The sequence below is a fragment of the Vulpes lagopus genome, chromosome 1 (genome assembly GCF_018345385.1).
Source record: "Vulpes lagopus strain Blue_001 chromosome 1, ASM1834538v1, whole genome shotgun sequence".
Lineage (NCBI taxonomy): Eukaryota > Metazoa > Chordata > Mammalia > Carnivora > Canidae > Vulpes > Vulpes lagopus.
In genome coordinates this window covers 67,492,033-67,507,682 of record NC_054824.1, presented here as the reverse complement: position 1 = coordinate 67,507,682, position 15,650 = coordinate 67,492,033, and the positions used below count along the sequence as shown (strand labels likewise).

At 41.3% G+C, this 15,650-nt stretch overlaps 1 protein-coding gene across 1 annotated transcript; it reads left to right on the top strand.

Moving 5' to 3' along the window:
* The first annotated feature begins 5,870 nt into the window (after nt 1–5,870).
* On the top strand, nt 5,871–15,182 carry SRSF3 (serine and arginine rich splicing factor 3). The gene is made up of 6 exons (XM_041762940.1): nt 5,871–6,007; nt 7,676–7,883; nt 9,483–9,617; nt 11,796–11,834; nt 12,084–12,170; nt 12,332–15,182. The coding sequence occupies exons 2-6, from the start codon at nt 7,678–7,680 to the stop codon at nt 12,357–12,359; spliced, it is 495 nt and encodes a 164-aa protein (XP_041618874.1). The 5' UTR covers nt 5,871–6,007; nt 7,676–7,677; the 3' UTR covers nt 12,360–15,182.
* The last annotated feature ends 468 nt before the right edge of the window (nt 15,183–15,650 follow it).

Genomic DNA, 15,650 nt, shown 5'->3' with positions numbered 1-15,650 from the left:
AACTGTTGAGCCACCCAGGCATCCCTAATAAATGCTTTTTGAATGAATGATTGTTAGATATGTAATATCCAAAAAAAAAAAACTGTTTCAGGGAATTACATTAGAAAAAAGCATGGAAAAGTTATCAAGCTATCAAAACAATTAGGTTAAAAAAAAGAAGCTTAAGGGGCTCCTGGGTGGCCCACTTAGTTAAGTGTCAGCCTTTGGCTCAGGTCATGATTTCGGGGTCCTGTGATCAATTTCTGCATTGAGCTCCCTGTTCAGCAGGGAGTCTGCTTCTTCCTCTCCCTCTGCCACTATGCTCACAGGTTCGCTCTCTTCTCAAATAAATAATATATTTTTTAAAAAAATAAGCTTAAAATGACATAATTCCCAGAAACACTACTTTAATTTTTTTAAGATTTTATTTATTTATTCATGAGAGACACACGCAGAGACATAGGCAGAGGGAGAAGCAGACTCCCTGCTGAGCAGGGAGCTGGATGCAGGGCTTGATCCCAGGACTCTGGGATCATGATCCGAGGCAAAGGCAGACACTTAACCTTCTGAGCCATCCAGGCACTCCTAAAAATGTAATTTTAAATGTGCTGGTAGGCCCAGTTAAAAAGTATAAAGAGATGAAATTAATTTTAATAATATCCTGGGTTTTTTTTTTTTTTTAAGATTTATTTATGATAGACAGAGAGAGAGAGAGAGAGAGAGGCAGAGGGAGAAGAGAGAGAGAGAGAGGCAGAGGGAGAAGCAGGCTCCATGCCGGGAGCCTGACACAGGACTCGATCCTGGGACTCCAGGATCCCTGGGCCAAAGGCAGGTGCCAAACTGCTGAGCCACCCAGGGATCCCCAATAATATCGTGTTTTTAACCTAACGTGTTAAAACGTGTTTAAAATAACGTGTTTTTAATACATGAAAAAATTATCATTTCCACATATCATCAATATAAAAGTGAGATATTTTTTGTTTTTTAATATACTGTCTGGAATCTAGCATGTATTTTACAATAACAGCATGTGTTAATTGGAACTCAAATAGCTATGTGTGTCCAGTGGCTGCTGAATTGGACAACACGGTCCTGAATCAGTTTTCTGGTTTTTCTCTGATCTGCTCTGTCCCCATGAGGCTGATTTTGACCTCTAAGCTTGCATTTCTTGCCCTTAGGTTTCCTGATGGCTTTTGGGCAATAGAAGTCACTGTTAAAAGACCAATCTATGGGAAGAGACTAGTTCAGTTACTCCACTTCTAACCATCTGTCCTCTCCTCCCAGCTCCCCCACAAATTGGGCTGCTACACTTCCTCTACCTAAGGCCATAGTGGCCTCTATTCACAGCCATAACATCTGGCTGCTTCTTGTAATTCTGCTCCCTTCCTTGCTTCGTTGGATCTAAGAGCTGCCACTGGGAGTAACCTCTTCCCAAGTGGGTTTCCTTAGCCCTGTAAATAATTATCTCTTCAGTTAACTCTTTGTTGACTGTGCCATCTGCTAGTCCTGCCAGGACAGTCACTGAACCAAGTAGCTAATGAACTATTGTTATGTCCCATGCTCTGATGATTTTCCTTTATACTGGAAGTCAATCATAATATTTAAAGTATACATTTTTTTTAAGATTTTATTTATTTGTTCATGAGAGACACAGAGAGAGGCAGAGACATAGGCTCCCTGTGGGGAGCCTGATCCAGAACTTGATCCTAGGACCCCAGGATCACTACCTGAGCCAAAGGCAGATGCTCAACCACTGAGCTACCAGGTGTCCCTAAAGTATCCATTCTTAGGGCAGCTCTGGTGGCTCAGTGGTTTAGTGCCAGCTTTGGCCCAGGGTGTGATCCTGGAGACCCAGGATCCAGTCCCACATCAGGCTCCCTGCATGGGGCCTGCTTCTCCTTCTGTCTGTGTCTCTGCCTCTGTGTGTGTGTGTGTGTGTGTGTGTGTGTGTGTGTCTCATGAATAAATAAATAAAATCTTAAAAAATATTTTTAAAAAGTATCCATTCTTATACATAGATATTAATGCCTGCACACACACACACACACACACAAAAACCCAAAACAAAACAAAACAAAAACTCAGATATTAATGCCTGGCCATCAGTAATTTTTTTCCTAAAAAAAAAAAAAAAGTAATGAATTAGTAAGGAGTGAATTTCAGAATCAGAAGAAAACTCAGTGCCTTGATTCTCAACTTGAGATACTGAGAAGTCTGTTAGTCATTTCCGTATTTGGAATCTTTCTGTTTGCAAGTGACAAGAAAAAACAAAACAAAACAAAACTCCAGTGGCTTAGGCAAATTGGGTGAAGCATTAGGGAATGTATGTTAGGGAATTCCAGAAGTGGAACTGGGTTCAGGGCTTCTTAAATAAGAGTTCCAGGGCTCTTTATTCCCTTTCAGTTCTCTCCCTTCCTTTAAATTGGATCCACTGAAGGCTGCGTCTTCCGTCCTGGAAACAGGTTGGTTGTCCTGGCTCACAAACCCACCAGTCAGAGGAAAGGAGCACACCTCTGGTTGACCTAGTAGCAGGGTTATCATTAGCAGCTGTCTGGTCTGATTGGATTGTTCATCCGTTCCTGAACTAATTGGGGTGCAGGGGGTGCTAAGAATTGGAATGATTTAATTAAATCAGCCACACCTGAATCAATACCATGGTCTACTATGAGAAAGGTAGTTCTTCAAAGGAAATCAAGAGATGTTTACTACAACACAGGATTCCCCATTCCCTGTCTCTACCAAGAAATACTGATATGGTCTTTTGAAGCTTCCCGTCATTCTAGGGTCTAGACAAGAGTGGTTGGTGGTTGAATAAATTTAAAGCAACATTAAAATAATCCATAATTTAAATGGATAATTCATTTTGCATGCTATTACCAGAAGATGGAAAGTATGTGTGGATGGCCATAGGAGGTTCAAAATGTATTCTGGAATATACTTGAAGGGATTAAGAGTGCCCCATTGAAAGAGGCATGCTATGAATTAACGTTATACATACAAACTAAAAAACAGGAAAAATGGTGGGGAAGAATAGGATACTCTTTGAAAGCAGCATTTTTTGAATAGAGATTGTGAGGTGATTTACATACATACTTTTTTTTTAAGTCATTAAATAATTAAACAAATATGTTTCCGTGCTGTATGCCAGATTTGTTTCTAGGCCCCAAGGAGGCAGGAGTGACCACCATAGAGAAAAGCTGAAGTTCCTGTGGGAGGAGACAACACATAATGACCCTGCAAGGCTAGTATTATTATCCCATTTTACAGAAGAAAATAATTCTGAGACAGTTTAAGAAATTTTTCTCAAGACACTTTAGTATTTAATTTTTTTTTTTAATTTATTTATTTATGATAGTCACAGAGAGATAGAGAGAGAGGCAGAGACACAGGCAGAGGGAGAAGCAGGCTCCATGCACCGGGAGCCCGACGTGGGATTCAATCCCGGGTCTCCAGGATCGCGCCCTGGGCCAAAGGCAGGCGCCAAACCGCTGCGCCACCCAGGGATCCCAAGACACTTTAGTATTAAGTAGAGGGTCTGTGGTAGTCCAAATCCAGGATCGTCTGACTTCAAAGCCTCTGCTTTGACAGAAGAAGATAAAACTTATTTATTTTTATTATTTAAAAAAAATTATTTACTTAATTGACAGCACAAGCAGGGCGAGCAGCACAAGGAGAGAGAGAAGGCGGCTCTCCCAGAGCAGGAAGCCAGACTGGCGAGATGCCCCCAGGATCGGTTGTTGAGCGGCTGCCTTGGGCTCAGGGCCTGATCCTGGGGACCTGGATCAAGTCCCACATCAAGTCCTGCATCAAGTCCTGCATCCAGCTCCCTGTGAGGAGCTCCACCCTGCTTCTCCTTCTGCCTATGTCTCTGCCTCTCTCTCATGAATAAATAATAAATAAATAAAATCTTTAAATCCCTGGACCCTGGGATCATGACCCAGCCTAAGGCAGACACTTAACCAACTGAGGCACCCAGAGCCCCAGAAAATAAAATTTAAAAGAAGAGAAAAGCTTACACAGAGGAGGGGATCAAAACAAGGCAATATACATGAGCCAGAAGAGAAACACATTTACAGAAGAAAAAAAAAAAAAAAACTTGAGAAAGCGTTTGCTAAAATCCCCCCTCACCTGGGAAAAAAACCCAGGTAAAGCCAGCACAGATCTTGGCTCAAGAACTATAGTTCCCATTCCCTCTCTTTCTTTGTCTTTTTTTTTTTTTTTTTAGATCTTATTTATTTATTCATGAGAGACAGAGAGAGAGGCAGAGACACAGGCAGAGGGAGAAGCGGACTTCATGGAGGGAGCCCGACGTGGCCCTCGATCCGGGACTCGATCCAGACTCGACTCAGGACTCCAGGGTTGCGCCCTGGGCCGAAGGCAGGTGCCCAACGGCTGAGCCACCCAGGCGTCCCCCTTTTTCCCAGTCTTATGAAATTCCTATTTTCCAGTGAGAAAACTGACGCTCAGAGCGATTACACCTTTTTATTCACCACCCCCCCTCACACACACAGATAAATCTTTTAGAGCCACACTAGGAGATAAGGTTTCAAAAGAAAATATCTGGGAGCATTACGTAAATCAATGGCATATCTTTCACCTTGTGACTGAAAATACAAGGTATTATTATTATTTTAATTTTTGTTGAGAGGCGAAGATTTTAGCAATACGTCAGACAGCACTGAAAGAGGATGGGGGAGTAGGTTTCAGGACACAAAACTTCCCAGCTTAACTGTGTTGCCGAGAGGGAGATCTTCACCGTTTACCCCGAGCCCGGCTGAGCGATTTCCCTCCCGGTAGTTAATTATCCTTGTTCCCAGGGGGAAGTGCAAAACAAAGGAAGGGGTGAGTGGTCTAAGGACCCGAGCTCCCCCCACTCCTCAAGGCACCAACCGCAGCAGCCGGGTGGATGAGAAAGGCTGGAGGTGCGCTTCCAGGCATTTTGTTTGGGGGGGCCCAGGATTTAAACTAATTCTTCAGGAAGTTCCTTTTACTGTTATTTGCTAAAGGTGGGTGTGCAGGGGGCACCTGGGTGGCTCAGCGGTTGAGCCTCTGCCTTCAGCTCAGGGCGTGACCCCGAGGTCCCGGGATGGAGTCCCACATCCGGCTCCCTGCATGGAGCCTGCTTCCCCCTCTGCCTGTGTCTCTGCCTGTGTGTGTGTGTGTGTGTGTGTGTGTGTGTGCGCGCGCGCGCCTCTCATGAATAAATAAAATCTTTAAAAAGTAAACAAATAAAGGTGAGCGTCCAGATAGCTTGACCAGTCTCATTCACCTTTGAGTTTCTATTCGACATGTTGAGTCCGAGCTAAGGACGCCGCCCTTCTGGGCCACATCCCGAGGCTTGGGCGAGAGGCGGGAAAGCAGCCGGGAAAGCAGCCGGGTAGGCCGAGCTCACAGGATTGGGCTTTTCCACAGTACGGGACGTGGACGAGCAGTGGTGGCAGCCTGGTCACACGCCGCTCGGTGACCTTGGGAGACGCTCTGGGCACGTCCCTAAGCGCGAGGGTCTTAGCTCCAGTCTAACCGTTTTCCGGGATGAAGTAATTAATGAATTCAGCTACTATCTAAACCTCATTTGGAGCAAAAGGGCCGTATCGTGTTTGGGAGGGACGACAGTGTAATATGAAAGAGACGAGGGAGAGGCGACTGAGGGTAACTCGGAAGTCAGCCCCGCGTGAACGGACACCCGAGGAAGACCCGGGCCGCGGGCCGGGGAGGCCGGAGCGCCACGACGTGCGTCGCCGCCGCGCGAGCTGCACCACCTGAGCGCGCTCCCAGCGACCGCGATTCTCGTTGCGTTTGTAGCCGCAACGTCACGACCTCCTCCGCTTCTCATTGGACGAGCCCATTCAATCATGTGACTTCGGCGTAGCGTATAAATACAGGCGAGGAGAAGGCGGTGGTCCGCCATTTCGTGGACGCCAGGTCAGCGAGAGCATCTGCGGGAGCCGGGCGGGAGGGGAGCGGGAAGCGGGAAGCCCCATCCGAGAGTTTGTGGATTTGAGCGTCCGCTTTCTAACCCAAGATCTCGGTAAGCGACTGGCGACTGAAGGAGTGTAGGGGGAAATGGCATTTCAGAGTCGCGCGGTGGCACCGGGCCCAATGGCGGCGCCAGATTGAGACAAAGAGACGCCGCCGCCATTTTGTGACGTTCAGCATGGGGCGGTGGCGGGGGCCCTTGGCCCATGAGAGAACGTATCTCGGCCTCGAAGTGGAGGTGTTAATAATTTTTCCGGGTCGGGGGGTGAATTGAGAAGTGGGATTACCCGAAAATTGAGGGGGGGAAGCCTCTTGCCGAATTGAACTCCGGGCCGCGGCCTTTCAATTTATGGCGCCTTTTTACCGCCCTCCCCCCACCCCTCCCACGGTTTCTTTGAAAGCTTCAGAAATTATTTTTCCAGTCATTGATCGAGATCGGACCTTTCGATTCATATTACGTGGTTTTTGTAGTCGTCTGTATTTTAATCTGATTTTAATTTTTTACGCATCGATTTTTTTTTTTTAACCGAAGGATCTTCCTTGAGTAGCATTGTTCTTGTAGCAGCTTCCCGTTGGTAGTTAACTCTGAAACTGCTTACGGCTAAGTTTTTAAAAAACCTATCTCCCGCGATGATTTGGCCTCAGAACTTCTGAGTACAGGGTGGGGTCATACCGATAGGATGTGTCGAGACTAGATTATTTTAGTTGAGTAAGCCCTGAGTGAGAAGAACGTGCTGTTTATGAGGAGCCCTTCAGCCGAGTTACTGGATTGGCTGTTCTTTGGGATTGAAATTGGTCTACAGGTTGATTAGATCATCCGACTTTTTTAAGATTATCGAATTAAGCCCCCGAAGTGCAGTAAATACGTGCACTAAGAACCCCACTCCCATCCCCGGTGAAATGAACAGGAGTTTCCTTTAGTAAAGAGTGCGACTCCGTGGTATTTAGTACATTCCCAGTGCTATGTAACCATCCTGTCTAGTTCCAAAACATTCCGTAGGCGGCTGTTCCCCATTTCCCCTGCTCTCCCCTGGGACCCTGGGACCCTGGGAACCAATACTCTGTCTTTGGGTTTACCTGTCGGATATTTCATATAGGTAGATTATTGATATGAGTGCTAATCTAGAATGTTTCAGTACTCATGTTTGAAGCATTTATCAGCACTTTATTCTGAATAATATTCCATTTATGGGTAGTATATTTTGCTTGTCCAGTTTTTCATTTGGCTACTGAGAATAGTGCTGCGGTGAGGTACATTTTTCTAAAAAAAAAAAAATCCTAATATTTGCCTGCTTGAGCAAAAAGCTAGTTAAGTTTTTGCTTATGGAGACCTATTAGTACCACTTCCCAAACGGCTCTGCCTTAACTACTTTCTGGTTTTGAGCATTCTCCTTTGTTTCTTGTGTCTCCAGGATTTGCTTCTGAGCAAGTTACCCTACTTTTCTAAGTGATTTTTTTTTTAGATTAATTGTAATACTAGATAAAGTCCCTAATTCAGTGCCCAGATCATAGTAAATGGTCCCAGAGTGTCTCCCCTCCCTTAGCTTTTCAGGGAGGCATTTTTTTTTTCCTTGATGTAATTTGTGGATATCAGTGTAGATTAGAGAAATGGGTGGTTTGAGGGTAGTACTTGTTTCATCATTATTTCTTAAGGATCTGTATTTCACTGCGTAGATTATTGGCATAAATGATTAATGTTTGGGCTATTTTTATGTTACAGAAATGCATCGTGATTCCTGTCCATTGGACTGCAAGGTTTATGTAGGTAATCTTGGAAACAATGGTAACAAGACTGAATTGGAACGAGCTTTTGGCTATTATGGACCACTCCGAAGTGTGTGGGTTGCTAGAAACCCTCCCGGCTTTGCTTTTGTTGAATTTGAAGATCCCCGAGATGCAGCGGATGCTGTCCGAGAGCTAGATGGGAGGTAATTTGATGACTAGTTTATACTGATAAATTGTATAAAGTTTTTAATGTATAAAGTTCTTGTGTTTTTAATGTATAAAGTTCTTAGGATTTGTGGCTTTTAGATGGGTGCTTGCCTGTCTGAAGTTTGTTGTTAGAGACATAAGTCTTTGCTGTAATGAAAAAGCACAAGTTTTATTCAGGTTGCCAGTGAGGTTTAATGGTCAATTTTTGGTGGGTGGGTTTTTGTATCCAAAATGTGATTAAAGCATTTTAATCTATACCTTCCACATGGTGTCCTTTTGAATTTTCTCTGAAACCATTGGAAATCAGATATTCAAATAATAATGACCACAAACTTGGCAGCCGGGTGGCTCAGCGGTTTAGCGCCACCTCCAGCCCAGGGCCTGATAATGGAGACCCAGGATCAAGTCCCACATCAGGCTCCCTGCAGGGAGCCTGCTTCTCCCTCTGCCTGTGTCTCATGAATAAATAAATAAATAAATAAATGAATAAATAAAATCTTTTTTAAAATGGCCACAAACTGACGGTTGTAGGTGGATGGTTACATTGGGGTTTATTATAACTTCTTTAATAAATGTGTTTGAAATACTTAGGAAGTGTGGAATATGTAGCTATTTCATTTTGTGTCCTATTACTGGCTGATGAGTAGCTCTTAGGGGAATCAGGTGGCTGCCCTTATCCCCCTTCTTCCTGGTCTTTGAAAAACATTGGATTTCATGAGACCAAGGGATATGGTGGATCTTAATCTTTAAGATCCAAAAAGTTAAGGGGTTTAGGATTGGCTTTAAAATTGTATGAAAGGTCATTTATCCAGGCAGGGCAGATCATAGAGACCCATTTTTCCAGGACTCCCACCTTTTTCCAATCACTGTCCAAATAATAGTGGTTTATCTAAACAGATGTGTAACAATGAAGAGGTGAGGGAGAACTTTTCCAACTATTCACAGCTGTAGTTTCCTGTCAATTATTGTGGCCGTTGAAAGGAGATGGTGATGTAAAATGGCCATAATGCTTTGGTTCCCTGCTGTTGCTTGGAGAGAGGGGTTGTGGCGAGAGGAGAAAGACAAGCAAATACAGTTTAAGATCAATAAAAAAGTGGTGGGATCACGAAGTCCCAGCAGGATGTACAGATGAGCTAGTTCTTGGAGTCCAGGGGTTTTCACACTTGAAATGTTGACAACACTGAATTCTGATTAAGACTAACAAAGCGGGATCCCTGGGTGGCGCAGCGGTTTGGCGCCGGCCCTTGGCCCAGGGCGCGATCCTGGAGACCCGGGATCGAATCCCATGTCGGGCTCCCGGTGCATGGAGCTTGCTTCTCCCTCTGCCTATGTCTCTCCCTCTCTCTCTCTCTGTGTGTGACTATCATAAATAAAAATTAAAAAAGACTAACAAAGCATTAAAATGTAAAGAAGTAAAAAAAAAAAAATGTAAAGAAGTTTTTCTTTATTAGGAATACTTGTTTTGCTGTTAGGATTTTATAGACATTCAGATGTGTACTTTGCAAAGATGCTATAAGTAGAAACGCTTTTTGCTTTAATACACATTTCTTAGTCTGGCTCTTTTAAGTTTAATATTTTTTTTTTTTTATTCTTAGAACACTGTGTGGCTGCCGAGTAAGAGTGGAACTCTCCAATGGTGAAAAGAGAAGTCGAAATCGTGGCCCACCTCCTTCTTGGGGTCGTCGCCCTCGAGATGATTATCGGAGAAGGAGTCCTCCACCTCGGCGCAGGTACTTGAGAGCGTGCTTAGAGGTATTGGTGTAATGGAGTAGCTAATGGGAGCAGGTATTTCTCTTAAAGTTTGTTGGTGGGTTTTAAACTTTGAAGATTGGAGATTTTTACGAAACATTTGCTGGGTGTAGTTTGGGGTATGTGAGTTGTGCTGAGTGTTGGCTTTTGTCTTTAGGTCACTGTTCATGTTGGTAGTCAGTAACTTCTATCTTGGATCTATCTTCTAGTTCATCTTCTAGTTGCATCTTTCCAAGTCTTCCCTTATACTTCAATTAGGCCTTTTTCCATTTCTTGACTCCATAATGACAAACATTACATTCAACTAGCTCTTCACAAAAATGTGTTTTCTACTATTAGCACGATTGTAGTATTTATCAAGCAGGCAGCTGTTGTAATGTTACAACTGGTAAAGTAGAAATCATTCTGAAACTAAAGTCACTGACCGATAAAGGGGGCTACAGAAGTAATCCCAGTCATCTGTTCTTCAAACCCAAATAGGAGAGATTTCAGTTTTTTTGTAATTGAAAATGGCATCATTCTTGGACCAGGCAGTATTGTCTGGATGCTAACTCCACATCTCCTCAAACCTCCAAAATAGTTTCTGTAAGGACTGAATTTACCTCTTACAGGTGAGTGAAGTCCTTCTAGGAGATAGGAGTTCAAAATCTTGCCCCTTTTGCTATTTTGAAAAACAAAACAACACACTGTTGCCCATCATAATAAAGAGTATTTGTTAGCTAAATAGATGGTTGTACTGATGGCTTGTTTTTCATTTTTTTTTTGTGCTTTTTGGTCCATCTATTAATAAAAATGAACCCCGTTACAGAGTCACCATCATGTCTCTTCTCACCACCCTCTGAGTCTGCATTAGCCAGTCAACTAGCCCTTTCAGCGTCATGTGACCAGCGCGCCCCATTCAGCTTGGCTGGTGTCGTTTCACATGACCCAGGCATGGCCAGTCGTCAGGTTGCACCGCCCTTTGGTTCCCGAGCATGCTGTTTTCTCTCAGCCTTCTCTCCAACCTTAACCAAATCGGCAGCAGCCACCTCGACCGCCCACACATTCCTGGCCAATCAGCTCAGCTGTTTATTTACCAAATGTCTTCACAACAACTACAGCAGCAGCCTTCGGCTAACAAAAAAGCAGGAAAAATCCACAACACCCCCTTCGCCAACCAACTAAATCCAACGCAACATCTGGCAAAACCTTTTCAGCAAATTCTTCCTGGCCGTCAGTCCGGCAGCCTCACCTCACCATTTCTAGCTTGTTGAAACCCAAAACTAGTAAGTTTTTCCTGCTTATACAGTTTACTGCTGGTTAAAATAAGGAGTAAGCGGCTTAAAGTAATTCTTTTTTCTGGATCAAAGGCTGGCTGTGCATAATTGAATGGTAACGTACATATATATTGCTTGAATAAAACTTTTAAGGGTGATAGGGAACTCATAATGTAACTAGACCTTCAAGTGAAACTTATTTGCATGTGTGAGATGCCAAACTAAAAATTTTAATAACTCTAACAGATTTAGCTTTCCTTTCTAGCAAAAATTTGTTGAATCCTATCACCTTTAAATGGTTTTACTAACAGTTTTCAAAATTTAAATTTTGGGGGTAAAGTGGGCCAAGCTAAGGTAATTTTTATGAGCCTAAACACACTCTTAAATGTGACGATCACAAATGCAGTTCTAATGTAGCACTTAATGGCATCAGTATTTACACCTAGCGCGTTTTCACAAAATTACACTATCCACCTGGTACCTAAGTCTTGTCATGGACTTATAGGTTTGCATGGGTTCCAAATACTGGTTTATGGTACTGTTTTTGGAACTACTTGTGGGACTATATTTTGGTGTGGTGTTTGGGTAGTGAAGTTAGTTTGACATGAAGTTTTGCATTGGACAGATCTGCTGTGAAGCATTCTTTGTTAAAGTGAGTCCATGGTTGGAATACCTGCTTTTCACTTGAGCTTTTGGTTCCTTAATCCTTCTGTGCCTTTTTTCTTTTCTGTTTTTTTTCCTGTTTTTTTTTTTAATTTTGTTTTGTTTTGTTTTTTTTGGACGATGGGTGCCAGTTCTTCGGCACGTTCACTGGGCCCAACAGTGAGATTGAAAAGTTGGGAAATGCCTCACGCCATAAATACTAATTGACAATTAGCCTAATTTTCCTGTTTCTGCTTTTAGATCTCCAAGACGGAGAAGCTTCTCCCGCAGCCGGAGCAGGTAAATAGCTCCTTTTTTTTTTTTTTTTTGGCCGTGTTCTCAGAAGTGGCAGCATTTCCTGTTCTTAAACTGTTTTCTAAATGGCGTGGTTAGTGGTAAAAAAAAAACTTCAACTTTAGTAATGAATCAAGTGGTCTACAGAGTGAGCCAGTGTTGTAGGAATGAGCCAACTTTCAGTTTTTGAAGAGTTCTTTAGAGATGTTTGTTGTGTATAATTCTAAGTGGGTCCTATTTTTCTTCTGGTTTTAGGTCCCTTTCTAGAGATAGGAGGAGAGAGAGATCACTGTCCCGGGAGAGAAATCACAAGCCGTCCCGATCCTTCTCTAGGTCTCGTAGGTAAGACCTTGAGTGACTTAGACTGTTTATAAACTGTTAAAAACAGGAATTGGTTATCTTAAACCATTTTGATTATTTTTATTATTTTTCAAAAACATAAAAGTCTGATACAGTTGTATTACTGAGTTATGTATGAAACTTTTTTTTTTTTTTTTTTTTAGCCGATCTAGGTCAAATGAAAGGAAGTAGAAGACCAGATTACAAGAGGAGTGGTGTACAGGAAATAACTTCATTTGACAGGAGTATGTACAGAAAATTCAAGTTTTGTTTGAGACTTCATAAGCTTGGTGCATTTTTAAGATGTTTTAGCTGTTCACATTTGTTTGTCTCTTGGAACAGTGACACATAAAGATGTATTTCTGTATGATTTGAATGGATCATATGAGGCATGTAATACCAAGAATTGTTACTTTACAATGTTCCCTTAAGCAAAATTGAATTTGTTTTGAAGTTCAGTCTTACATTGACTGATAATAAATCTCTAACTCTGCCCAGCTAAAGCTTGACATTTAATATTATGAAAACAAAGCCGGCAGAAATTGAAAGAAGAGTCTCTCACATAGCTGGGCTATATTCTGCAGCTGGAGTTGGAAGAAGCAGTCTTTAAAAGCTGGTATGAGCACAAGCCAGCAGCTAAAAATTTAAGCTGCACTGTTAAGCTAGATTAGAGGTTTAAAGAAAAACTAGTTTTCATACTGGGCAGGCGTCCAGTTGGTGTAGAATTGGAAGTTTCAAGAAAGTTAGTTTACCTTTGCTTTTTAGGTCATAAGTTTCTTATGTGATTGCTGTATGTGAACACACAGCTCTTTGTAACATTCTCTATTTGGTGATTTGAAACTACTCAAGATACCAGTGTCCTGCCAGTTTAAGGGTACATTGTAGAGCTGAACTTTGAGTTACTGTGCAAGATTTTTTTCATGCTGTCATTTGTAATATGTTTGTGAAAATCCTTGGGATTAAAGTTTTGGTTACAAATTGTTGTTTAACCTGAAAGCCTATTTTTCCTTGCAAAACTAAAATCTGTGAGCTTGGTATCAAGTCCAGGTATAACATTCCTATTGGAAGCCATACTTATATTTTCTTGTAAAGTGCTTTTGAATTAATAAAATATTAGCATAATTGTGTAATAGTCAAACCCACTATTACCATAGTTCTTGTCCCACGGAAATCAGTTGGTTACACAGATCTTAGAAGAAACACAATTGAGGCTGAAGGGAATTTTTGGTTGTCACCTAAGTGACTATTCATACTTAACCATATTTTAGGAGTAGGAGCCAGTTCAAAGACCATGATACTCTGTGACCAACATTTTTAAAGTAGAGCAACCCTGGTACATTATAACTGAAAGTGACCCATTAAAAACTTTTATCATTAGCATGAGAGTTTTCCACAAAGCTTTAAAAATTGCTTCCATTTTATATAATTTGAGGTGTTGCATGGGAATTCTAAATTGATCCATCATGATGTAAAATTCACTATATGGTTCAAATGTAACAGTGCAGAATTGAACATGGAGGCATGCATAACCTTCCTCTTAGAAATCCAGAGGAGTTGTAATTTCAAATTCTTGTGCAATTAGATTAAATCATAATGCAACAGTCTTGTGGCTTAGTTTCCTTAAATGTTGCTACTTAAAGGTAGTTTTGGATTATGCTGTACTGTTTCTTTAATATGAAAGATAAGTCATTGCATTGAGTTCAGTCTATAAAGATTTCTAAGGTGTAGGTCCTAAAGAAATTATTTCCAGTGGTCCTTCTTAACCTTTCATGCAGATACCAACAAAGGAGAGTCATTGGTGTCACAAAGTAGAATTATCAGGTTCAATATGAGTGAGCCTTCGAGAAGACAAATTTATTTAAAGACTGTTGATGTCCTGGGAGCTCTGGCTTTTTGGGCCTTTTTGCTTTTTGGTGTTCTCTCATAGCCTAAAACTATTCTTGTTCAGAACAAGGCTAAGAGGTCATCGGAGTAATATGCTATATACATAATCCTACTGTTCTTATAAATGGACATTCATATGAGTGTTTCTGCCAGTATACAACTTGCAGAGTCTTTAAGTTGAAAGGGTTTCTGTAAAAAGATTAGTAGGTTATGGGTATAATGTGGCTTTATGTATTTAAGATAAAGTTGACCTCAGGGAGTTATTCTGAATTACATGCCAAATTTATAATCACTTTAGTAACCAGAAGCCCTAGCAGATTTTTATGGCTTGTAAAAAAAAAAGAAAGCTAGAAACTACTAAAATCTTGCACTGCACATTTAGTTTGTGGCTATTAAAAGTTGTGGCTACTGCAGTTTCTAAATTTGTTTCATTAGCCACCTGTCCCTGGATCTCTGAGTTGAGCAGAATACTGAAAGGTCAGTCTAAAACCTGTAGTGTAGTGACTACAGGTGTTCACTAGAGGTCACTATTAATGCTGGCTGATAATTTTAAGAAAACCGGATTACAGTTTCTGTGCTTTTCCAGAGTAATTCTCTGGTTCTCACTTCATTGTGGGTTACTTCTGACCTTCGTGTCTTAAGCAGAAAGGTTAAGATAAATTAGGGAAAATTATCTACTGTTTATATACTTTCACAGTTCAGTAGATAGCATCTCCCCTTTTAGACTAGGCCATATCTGGATGGGAAGTCCTGAATCCTTATTATAGAGTTAATATGGTTCATATTAGTACAGTGCTTTCTTGATCAGGAATGGTATTGATCAAAAAGTTTTTCAAAATATACACAGCCTGATTCCAGGCCTGTGTACCTTAAAAAAAAAAGTTATCAAGCACTGTTCTTTGAAGTTCTTTGGAAGAGTTCTAGGTGATAAACATCCCTGATTAAATAAGACCACTGGTTTAGTACTTTGTTTTAATTTGCTTTTATTTTCAGTCTTGAACATGATTTAGTTGTCAGATCTAGTTGATGGTAATGTCTTCCAGTTATGTATTTTTGTACTAGACTGTTGCCTTCTGGGTTTTTTTCTTGAGAACGTGGAAGATTTTTATAATTAAAGTAGCTGAAGAAAAACTGGGTTGGAGTATATTTCTATCAATCTGGTAGTGTTAATCAGTTTTCTATGCCCACACAAATGTTCTTCATCTTATGCTAAAGATTCTTTGGAATAATTCAAAGGAATTCAGCTATGCAGCACACTTGTGAGGTTCTGAGGAGATAATTGAAAATTTCTTTTGATAAACCTAATATAACTGGTTGATTTTCGTTTTTTGCTTTATTGGGATTGCAGAAAATCAGGATAATATTAAGATTCATTTAGTATTCTATTTCCTTCAGGTTATTTAGAACACATGACAACAGCCAAAACATTTCCCAGAATAACATGAAATACATGTATGTAGCACTAGAACTTTATGTAGGTCACAGAAAATAGAAGAAAAACTAAACATTGAGTAGTTAACAGGTATGTATTTAGTCTTGAAGTGAAACTTTCTGGAAACATTGTTACTTTCCTAGTCATTTGGAAAGGGCCAGATATGG